This window comes from Odontesthes bonariensis, chromosome 5 (assembly GCF_027942865.1).
Source record: "Odontesthes bonariensis isolate fOdoBon6 chromosome 5, fOdoBon6.hap1, whole genome shotgun sequence".
NCBI classification, from domain to species: Eukaryota; Metazoa; Chordata; class Actinopteri; order Atheriniformes; family Atherinopsidae; genus Odontesthes; species Odontesthes bonariensis.
Window position 1 is genome coordinate 42,050,042 of NC_134510.1, and position 11,236 is coordinate 42,061,277.

At 48.1% G+C, this 11,236-nt stretch overlaps 1 protein-coding gene across 1 annotated transcript in view; it reads left to right on the forward strand.

Moving 5' to 3' along the window:
* The window catches only part of arhgef2b (rho/rac guanine nucleotide exchange factor (GEF) 2b), a 54,707-nt gene that overhangs the window by 1,690 nt on the left and 41,781 nt on the right, over positions 1 to 11,236 (forward strand). The window contains exon 2 of the mRNA XM_075466435.1: positions 9,853 to 10,015. Coding sequence (XP_075322550.1) covers positions 9,853 to 10,015 — 163 coding nt within the window. The remainder of the gene's footprint in view (positions 1 to 9,852; positions 10,016 to 11,236) is intronic.

The window sequence follows — 11,236 nt, forward strand, 5'->3', positions numbered from 1 at the left end:
CCCATAACCTGTATATGTCCATAATATATACACCCCATAACCCCGGAACCTGTATATGTCCATAATATATACACCCCATAACCCCGGAACCTGTATATATCTATGATATATACACCCTGTAACCCCGGAACCTGTATATGTCTATGATATATACACCCATAACCCCGGAACCTGTATATGTACATAATATATACACCCTGTAACCCCGGAACCTGTATATATCTATGATATATACACCCTGTAACCCCGGAACCTGTATATGTCTATGATATATACGCCCTATAACCCCTGAACCTGTATATGTCTATGATATATACACCCCATAACCCCGGAACCTGTATATGTCTATGATATATACACCCATAACCCCGGAACCTGTATATGTCTATGATATATACACCCATAACCCCGGAACCTGTATATGTACATAATATATACACCCTGTAACCCCGGAACCTGTATATGTCTATGATATATACACCCATAACCCCGGAACCTGTATATGTCTATGATATATACACCCTGTAACCCCGGAACCTGTATATGTCTATGATATATACACCCCATAACCCCGGAACCTGTATATGTCTATAAAATATACACCCCATAACCCCGGAACCTGTATATGTCTATAATATATACACCCATAACCCCGGAACCTGTATATATCTATGATATATACAACTATAACCCCGGAACCTGTATATATGATATATACACCATGTAGCCCCAGAACCTGTATATGTCTATGATATATACACCCTCTAACCCCTGAACCTGTATATGTCTATGATATAGACACCCTATAACCCCTGAACCTGTGTATATATATATATATATATATATATATATATATATATATATATATATATATATATATGTGTGTGTATACACCCTATAACCCCGGAACCTGTATATATCTATGATATATACACTCTATAACTTAACTTGAACTTAAAAAAAGTTAAAGTTAGTAGGAGAAGTAGGCGGTTTCGAACACAGCCAGTGTGATTAGATCGATCAAAACCTGCTCACTTCCTGTCTGCACCTGAACTGATGACATCACGGTCACATGACTGCAGTGAGGCTCAAGTCCTCGGGAAGAGGAGGCAGGCGAGCGTTCACACGCCTCCGCTTCAGCCCCATCACCATGGTTACCTGCAGGTTCAGCTCAGCTCTCCTCCCACATGATTGTGCACACACTCACGGTGCACACACTCACTGTTCAAATCTTTACCGAGCTTCTGTTTAACAGCCTGATTTATGATCAATAACCAGTTTAATTAAACCGCAGGTCAGATTTAATCTGATCAGAACCAGGATCAGAACCAGGATCAGAACCAGGGTCAGAACCAGGGGTCAGAACCAGGATCAGAACCAGGATCAGAACCAGGGTCAGAACCAGGATCAGAACCAGGGTCAGAACCAGGGGTCAGAACCAGGATCAGAACCAGGATCAGAACCAGGGGTCAGAACCAGGATCAGAACCAGGGTCAGAACCAGGATCAGAACCAGGATCAGAACCAGGGTCAGAAAACAACTAAAACTCTTTCTCTGGAAATGAACTCCAGATTTCAGTTTGTCAGCTTCTTTCCTACGGTGTCCCACAGGGTTAAGTTCTGGGGCCTTTATGGATCCTGTTATATCTGCTCCCTCTTTAAAGGGATAATCCGGAGTAAAATGCACTTTAGGTCAATTTACGGGATGTTGGGAGTACATACGTTGAGTTGACATCAAAATCATTTAATTCTGATGTGTTTTGAGAATTTTGATTTGACCGTTTTCAGCCAAAAGTCGTTAGCCTGAAGGAAAGTGGGGCATATGGTATCGCTGCTACAAAACGCTATTTTTATACCTCTTCTACAGCTCCAAACAACATAACACTTACGTGGTAGTGAGTAGAGGGTCCCTAAATCCAAACAGAAGTGTCCCGAGGTCTTCATGTGGTCGGATAGAGAGTCCAGAATGAATTTAATCAAGCCAGTATCTTTCCGGAAATGCTCCTGCTGCAGCTGGCATCTTCAGCGTAAAGTCAACTCGCGGCTGGGTTCCAGCAATCTCCGCCTGCTGCATTTCTGTTGCTCTCCTTCTTTCCTCCTCTTCCATTTCTTTTAATTCCTCGTCTGTATATTCAGGTTCGAAATGGTATGGCAGACCATCGAATTCAAAATCAAATCCAAAATATTCCTCTTCGTAGAGATCCTCTGCCATCCTGCTACGTTTTCTCTTTCCTGCTCTTCTCTGCTGCTCAATCAGCCTCTTCCGTAAACAGGAGGCTAGGTCACGCGAGACGTAAGGTCACGTGACATTTTATAAAATTCCAACCTGTTAGTAAGCTAGGCTTTGCTGTTGCATACAACTTCATTTCACTTTCGAAAGAAATACTGGACTATGTTTGTAAAAAAAAACGGCAACGAAATTGTGAATTTCCAGAGCGTGTTACTCCACACTCGGCTCTCTACTATACGGACTTTACGCTGAAGATGCCAGCTGCAGCAGGAGCATTTCCGGAAAGATACTGGCTTGATTAAATTCATTCTGGACTCTGTATCCGACCACATGAAGACCTCGGGACACTTCTGTTTGGATTTAGGGACCCTCTACTCACTACCACGTAAGTGTTATGTTGTTTGGAGCTGTAGAAGAGGTGTAAAAATAGCGTTTTGTAGCGGTGATACCATATGCCCCACTCTCCTCCAGGCTAACGACTTTTGGCTGAAAACGGTCAAATCAAAATTCTCAAAACACATCCGAATGACATGATTTTGATGTCAACTCAACGTATGTACTCCCAACATCCCGTAAATTGACCTAAAGTGCATTTTACTCCGGATTATCCCTTTAAGGACGAATCCTCCCACTATGCAGATGACACTCAGCTGTATTTCTCTTTAAGGTGTTTCTCACCTGCTTTATAGACTCTGTTAAAAGTGAGATGTCTGACAGCTTTCTCCATCTTAATGAAGAGAAAACAGAGTCTGAGCCCACAGATCTGGGTCTGAAGCTGCATTCGGCCCTTCTCCAGGGGAACTGTTTCAGTTTGCATTCCCTCATGAGTCGGACCTGATAGGGACTGATGCAGCGCAGCCGTCTGCGACAGCGACGTGTTACTTTAGCGCCACATTCAACAACAAAACAGAACAAAACCTGGTAAAAGTAAGGAGAGAAGAAAAAAACACCACCAAGAAGCTAACATGGAGAGCGGGGAGGCCACCGTGTTCATGGTCTGCATGATCAAATCAAATCAAATTTATTTATAGCACATTTCATGTACAAACAATTCAAAGTACTTAAACACATAAAATAAAAGCATTGCAGCAGGGAGTGGAAGAAGCATTAAAATACATAAAAGAATATAAAGAGAAACAAATAAAATCATTTAAATGAATTTAAAAACAGGCAACAGTCTAGATAAGTTAAAAGATATCGTGCAGATTTCATGCATAGACACATGAGAACAGAAATGTTTTTAACCTGGATTTAAAAATGTCTCCATTTGGTGAAAGTTTAATCTCCACTGGCAGTTTGTTCCACTTGTTTGCAGCATAACAGCTAAATGCTGCTTCTCCATGTTTAGTCTGGACTCTGGACTGGACCAGCTGACCTGAGTCCTTGGATCTAAGAGCTCTGCTGGCTTTATATTCTCTGAACAGATCACAGATTGTAAACCATCAGCAGGCTTTTAAAATCTATTCTGTGACTGACTGGAAGCCAGAGTAAAGATTTTAAAGCTGCTGTGATGTGTTCAGATCTCTTAGTCCGGGTTAAAACTCCAGCAGCAGCGTTCTGGATGAGCTGCAGATGTTTAATGCTCTTTGTGGGACGTCCAGTTAAAAGAGCGTTACAGTGATGGAGTCTGCTGGAGATGAATGCATGGAGGAGTTTCTCCTGGTCTGTTTGGGAGAGGAAACCTTTAATTCTGTGATGGTGATATTAATCATGGACGATCACATCGGGCGTCTAACATGGAGGCTGTCCGAAGTGTGGACTAAAAACTCATCTTTGGTTAACTGTTCCCTCGACCTTCGTGTCTGGTTGATGTTCGATGTTCACATCAGATTCAGTCTGTCGCAGCTTTTTATCTCTGTGTTGTTTCAATCAGTGGTTTGTTGTTATCTGAAGGCTGCTTCCTTATTCCCAGACCAGGGTTTACCTCCTTATTCCCAGACCCGGGTTTCCCTCCTGATTCACAGACCCTGGTTTCCCTCCTTATTCACAGACCAGGGTTTCCCTCCTTATTCCCAGACCCGGGTTTCCCTCCTGATTCACAGACCCGGGTTTTCCTCCTTATTCACAGACCCGGGTTTCCCTCCTGATTCACAGACCCGGGTTTCCCTCCTTATTCACAGACCCGGGTTTCCCTCCTTATTCACAGACCCGGGTTTCCCTCCTTATTCACAGACCCGGGTTTCCCTCCTTATTCCCAGACCCGGGTTTCCCTCCTTATTCCCAGACCCGGGTTTCCCTCCTTATTCCCAGACCCGGGTTTCCCTCCTTATTCCCAGACCCGGGTTTCCCTCCTTATTCCCAGACCCGGGTTTCCCTCCTGATTCACAGACCCGGGTTTCCCTCCTTATTCACAGACCCGGGTTTCCCTCCTTATTCACAGACCCGGGTTTCCCTCCTTATTCACAGACCCGGGTTTACCTCCTTATTCCCAGACCCGGGTTTACCTCCTTATTCCCAGACCCGGGTTTCCCTCCTGATTCACAGACCCGGGTTTCCCTCCTTATTCCCAGACCCGGGTTTCCCTCCTGATTCACAGAGCCGGGTTTCCCTCCTTATTCACAGACCCGGGTTTCCCTCCTTATTCACAGACCAGGGTTTCCCTCCTTATTCACAGACCCGGGTTTCCCTCCTGATTCACAGACCCGGGTTTCCCTCCTTATTCCCAGACCCGGGTTTCCCTCCTTATTCCCAGACCCGGGTTTCCCTCCTTATTCCCAGACCCGGGTTTCCCTCCTTATTCACAGACCCGGGTTTCCCTCCTTATTCCCAGACCCGGGTTTCCCTCCTTATTCCCAGACCCGGGTTTCCCTCCTTATTCCCAGACCCGGGTTTCCCTCCTTATTCCCAGACCCGGGTTTCCCTCCTGATTCACAGACCCGGGTTTCCCTCCTTATTCACAGACCCGGGTTTCCCTCCTTATTCACAGACCAGGGTTTCCCTCCTTATTCACAGACCCGGGTTTACCTCCTTATTCCCAGACCCGGGTTTACCTCCTTATTCCCAGACCCGGGTTTCCCTCCTGATTCACAGACCCGGGTTTCCCTCCTTATTCACAGACCCGGGTTTCCCTCCTTATTCACAGACCAGGGTTTCCCTCCTTATTCACAGACCCGGGTTTCCCTCCTTATTCCCAGACCCGGGTTTACCTCCTTATTCACAGACCCGGGTTTCCCTCCTGATTCACAGACCCGGGTTTCCCTCCTGATTCACAGACCCGGGTTTCCCTCCTTATTCCCAGACCCGGGTTTCCCTCCTTATTCACAGACCCGGGTTTCCCTCCTTATTCACAGACCCGGGTTTCCCTCCTTATTCACAGACCCGGGTTTCCCTCCTGATTCACAGACCCGGGTTTACCTCCTTATTCCCAGACCCGGGTTTCCCTCCTGATTCACAGACCCGGGTTTCCCTCCTGATTCACAGACCAGGGTTTTCCTCCTGATTCACAGACCAGGGTTTACCTCCTTATTCACAGACCCGGGTTTCCCTCCTTATTCACAGACCCGGGTTTTCCTCCTTATTCACAGACCCGGGTTTTCCTCCTTATTCACAGACCCGGGTTTTCCTCCTGATTCCCAGACCCAGGTTTCCCTCCTTATTCACAGACCCGGGTTTCCCTCCTTATTCACAGACCCTGGTTTTCCTCCCGATTCACAGACCAGGGTTTTCCTCCTTATTCACAGACCCGGGTTTTCCCTCTTATTCACAGACCCGGGTTTCCCTCCTTATTCACAGACCAGGGTTTTCCTCCTTATTCACAGACCCAGGTTTTCCTCCTGATTCACAGACCCGGGTTTTCCTCCTTATTCACAGACCCGGGTTTCCCTCCTTATTCACAGACCCAGGTTTTCCTCCTTATTCACAGACCCGGGTTTCCCTCCTTATTCACAGACCCGGGTTTCCCTCCTTATTCACAGACCCGGGTTTTCCTCCTTATTCACAGACCCGGGTTTCCCTCCTGATTCACAGACCCGGGTTTTCCTCCTGATTCACAGACCCGGGTTTTCCTCCTGATTCACAGACCCGGGTTTCCCTCCTGATTCACAGACCCGGGTTTCCCTCCCGGTTCTCAGAGTTTAACCCGTTGAACTCGTCTTTGATCGGCCGTTAGCTTCCTGTTTAAATAAAGGTTAGAACAATAACAACAATAACAGCAATAACAACAATAACAACAATAAGAACTCAGGTGACCTCGGCTGTCAGCCGGTGTTTTCCGTGTTTTGATGTTTTCCAGATAAAGTTGGATCATAAAGCTGTTTGTTGCTCAGAGATGAAGATGGCGTCATGTTACCTGTGCCTCCTCTTCCTCGGTGGTTCTCTCTCTCAGCTGTAGCCTCTGCTCACTCGCTCTCTGTCCCGTGACCCCCCCTCGCCACCGCCGCCGCCGCAGACAGAGGATCCTTTCTTCTTCTCCATCACTGAGCTCTTTCTTTATCGATCAGCTGATCGCTGCCTGTCACCGCTGGGCTGAGGCGGCTCCGAGGGTTAGGGTTAGTTGTTGGGTTAGTTAGTTAGTTAGTTAGTTATTAGGTTAGTTAGTTAGTTAGTTAGATGTGAGGCAGTTCCCTGAATCAGTACCGATCGCTTTCTGATCAATTCTTCAACCACAGCTTCATCCGATCAGATGTTTGTCAACAAACGGCAGAAAAACCACAGAAGAAGAAGTAGAGGCTGGAGAATGTTTCCCAGAGTCACATTTAAGTCTTATATCCAACATGAACAGATCTAAATGTGCCTGTGTATATACAGATATATATATATATATATATATATATATATATATATATATACACACACAACTAGTTGTATAGCAGAAATGTAACGGGTCCTTTTCTTTCTCGTCATCCTTCCTTCTCACAGACGGAACCTTTCAGACCATCACTTTGTGTCTCTGCTTCTGGGTCAGATTCTCCATGAAATGGGATTCACCCAGCGCTGACCTCAGTTCCACCAACATGGTTCCATCAGGCAGGAAAAGCTCTGAAACACATGTCTGCCCCTTCAGAAGAACACTTCAGTCAGAACCAGTCAGAACCAGTCAGAACCATCTCAGAACCAGTCAGAACCATCTCAGAACCAGTCCGAACCATCTCAGAACCAGTCAGAACCATCTCAGAACCAGTCCGAACCAGTCCGAACCAGTCAGAACCAGTCAGAACCATCTCAGAACCAGTCAGAACCGGTCAGAACCAGTCAGAACCATCTCAGAACCAGTCAGAACCAGTCAGAACCATCTCAGAACCATCTCAGAACCAGTCCGAACCAGTCCGAACCAGTCAGAACCATCTCAGAACCATCTCAGAACCATCTCAGAACCAGTCCGAACAAGTCAGAATCATCTCAGAACGGGTCAGAACCATCTCAGAACCAGTCCGAACCAGTCCGAACCAGTCAGAACCATCTCAGAACCAGTCAGAACCGGTCAGAACGGGTCAGAACCAGTCAGAAGCAGTCAGAAGCAGTCAGAACCATCTCAGAACCAGTCAGAACCATCTCAGAACCAGTCAGAACCAGTCAGAACGGGTCAGAACGGGTCAGAACGGGTCAGAACGGGTCAGAACGGGTCAGAACCAGTCAGAACGGGTCAGAAGCAGCCCCAGTGTGAGGAGGCCCGGGTTGGGGCAGCAGCAGCAGCTTCCTCTTCCTGCCCCTCCCAGCTCTGAGGAACAGACAGAAAGCAGAAGTTGAACCACAGCTCTGACTCAGCATGAAGCCGCCGCCTCGCTCGCAGCTCGCCGTTTACACCTAAACACACGTTCATCTGCAGCTTCTGTGTTGAAGTCCATTTTTAAATGAACAGAACCGAAGTGTCTGGTTCCGGCTCAGCAGAACCTCAGAAACATTGAGTCTCGCTGCTGCCAGCTGAACAGCGTTGGTCACATGATCGAGGGGGCGCTGAGCCAGGCTGGCTGAGGCTGCGTTCTGATTGGTTGGCTGGCTGAGCCAGGCTGGCTGAGGCTGCCTTCTGATTGGTTGGCATGGAGCGTTAGACTTCCCCCAAAGGTGTGATGTTTCCCCACAACACGCCACTTTCTCAGTAAATACACTGAGCCCTGAATCCCCTGATACCCCACCCCCACCGGGTATTAGACTGCCCCCTTCCTCTGGTCTTTGTTCAGAGAAACTGAACACACCGATATGGACCCTGTGGCTATCGCACCCACCTGAAACATAACTCAAACCGCAAGTTTCCCACGGCCTCCTGAGTTACTCCAAGACCATTCCAGCACACGCAGCAACCACCAGCCGAGTCCCGGCTCCTACACCAAACTCCATGGTGTCACGTAGGAGGGGAGCCACTGAGTAAAAACTTGCCTAACCTAACCCTAACCCTTATCCACCCTAACCTGTGGCTTTGGCGTGGCGTGGCGTGGCGTGGCTTTGGCTTTGGCTTTGGCTTTGGCGTGGCGTGGCGTGGCGTGGCTTTGGCGTGGCTTTGGCGTGGCGTGGCGTGGCTTTGGCTTTGGCTTTGGCGTGGCGTGGCTTTGGCGTGGCGTGGCTTTGGCGTGGCGTGGCTTTGGCTTTGGCTTTGGCGTGGCTTTGGCGTGGCGTGGCGTGGCTTTGGCGTGGCGTGGCGTGGCGTGGCGTGGCGTGGCGTGGCTTTGACGTGGCGTGGCGTGGCGTGGCGTGGCTTTGGCGTGGCGTGGCTTTGGCGTGGCGTGGCGTGGCTTTGGCTTTGGCTTTGGCTTTGGCTTTGGCTTTGGCTTTGGCGTGGCTTTGGCGTGGCGTGGCTTTGGCTTTGGCTTTGGCGTGGCGTGGCGTGGCGTGGCGTGGCGTGGCGTGGCGTGGCTTTGGCGTGGCTTTGGCGTGGCGTGGCTTTGGCGTGGCGTGCGTGGCTTTGGCTTTGGCTTTGGCTTTGGCGTGGCGTGGCTTTGGCGTGGCGTGGCGTGGCTTTGGCGTGGCGTGGCGTGGCGTGGCTTTGGCTTTGGCGTGGCGTGGCTTTGGCGTGGCGTGGCGTGGCTTTGGCGTGGCGTGGCTTTGGCTTTGGCGTGGCGTGGCTTTGGCGTGGCGTGGCGTGGCGTGGCGTGGCTTTGGCGTGGCGTGGCGTGGCGTGGCGTGGCGTGGCGTGGCGTGGCGTGGCGTGGCGTGGCGCGGCGCGGCTTTGGCGTGGCTTTGGCGTGGCGTGGCGTGGCTTTGGCGTGGCGTGGCGTGGCGTGGCGTGGCTTTGGCTTTGGCTTTGGCGTGGCGTGGCGTGGCGTGGCGTGGCTTTGGCTTTGGCTTTGGCTTTGGCGTGGCGTGGCGTGGCGTGGCGTGGCTTTGGCTTTGGCGTGGCGTGGCGTGGCTTTGGCGTGGCGTGGCGTGGCTTTGGCGTGGCGTGGCGTGGCGTGGCGTGGCGTGGCGTGGCATGGCGTGGCTTTGGCGTGGCGTGGCGTGGCGTGAAAAACAGAGAAAGGATGTCACTAAACTTAAGGGGAAACCTGTAAACTGAACACTGAACTGGGAGTGATGGGGAATGGGTGCAGCTGGGGACAATGAACAGGTGACCAATTTTAAACCAATGAACTGAACATAGGGACTGAGGGAAAAACATGACTAAACTTAAACAGCTGTATTGATCTGTCTGACTCTTTGTGTTCAGATTATTATTATTATCATTATAATAATTATTATTATTATTATTATCAGAACAAGGAGAGGGAGCGTCTGAAGGAGAGGGAGAAGGAGGCCAGAGAACGGGAGGCTCGGTCCAGCAACGGCCACCTGTTCACCTCCCTGAGCGTGTCGGCCACCACGCTGTGCTCCTCCTGCAACAGGAGCATCACCGCCAAGGAGGCGCTCAGCTGCCCAGGTAAGCTTCCCCACACCTGCCCCACACCCAGGATACCACAGCACCGACTGATCACTGATTATCTCTGATCCAGCCCTAACCCTTAACTCTGAGCTATGAAGCATTCAGGCAGGAAAAAGGCTCCTAACTCAAGGGATGAACCAGTGTTGGGTCCAACTTAGCAAAGAAGCCGTTTTAAACTGGATCTTTAGGCACTTTGTTCACAGAGACACATCATTTGTTCCCATTTCTTTAACTGCATCTATGAAAAACAGCTTCATAGTTTCAACTTTTTTGTACATTTACGTTAAAACTGTTTTCAGTTACCAAAAGAGTCAAATTAATATAAGAAATTCAGTTAAAAAAAAATCCTAAACCCTAAATAATGAACGTTATCACGTCTAAAAGTAGAAAAGTAGGAAAAAAACAGACAATAATAAGAATTATATGTATTCAACATCCAGAAAAAGTAAATAAGATTCAATTTAAAGCTTAAAAAAGGAATATAAGATATAATCTAATGACTAATTATGGAACAATTAATATAAATTAAATGATTAAACTGTTTAATGCCAGCAGAAATGAATAATCTAGAAGCTCTTTGTGGGTTTCAGACTGGAATTAAGATTTGTTCCCATTTCTATAGCTACATGTGTGAAAAACAGCAAAGATAACACAGTGTGACAGACAGATAACAGGATTTCTGCAGCAACAAGGTGATTCCCAAAGAGCTGTTAGCTGAAAACTTGGCATATCTCAGCATGGTGTGCAGTGTGTCCTTAAAACATTTGAGGAAACTGGAGAAGTGGAGGACAAAAGAAGAAGTGTCAGGCCTAAAGAGCTATCTACAGCAAGATAATAATAATAGTAATACTAATAATAATAATAAATTTAATTTAGAAGGCGCCTTTCTGGACACTCAAGGTCACCCTACATAAAGTAGATAAAAACACATCAATATCACAAGTAGTAAAAAGAGAGAGTTGCAATAGTCCAGGCGGGAGGTGACGAGGCTGTGGACCAGGATGGCGGCAGTGTGGGGGGGTAAGGGAGGGACGGTTGATGCTTCTTTAACCCTCCTGTTGTCTTGTGGGTCCAAAGTGAGCCACCACCATGTTTAGCTGTAGAAAAAATACCTTAAACTATCTTTTTCCAACTGTAAATGTTATGACTTTTCCTAAAGGGACCCCATCATTAGAAAAAGTCACACTTTATTTTTGTTTATGTTTCCATGTGGGCTGT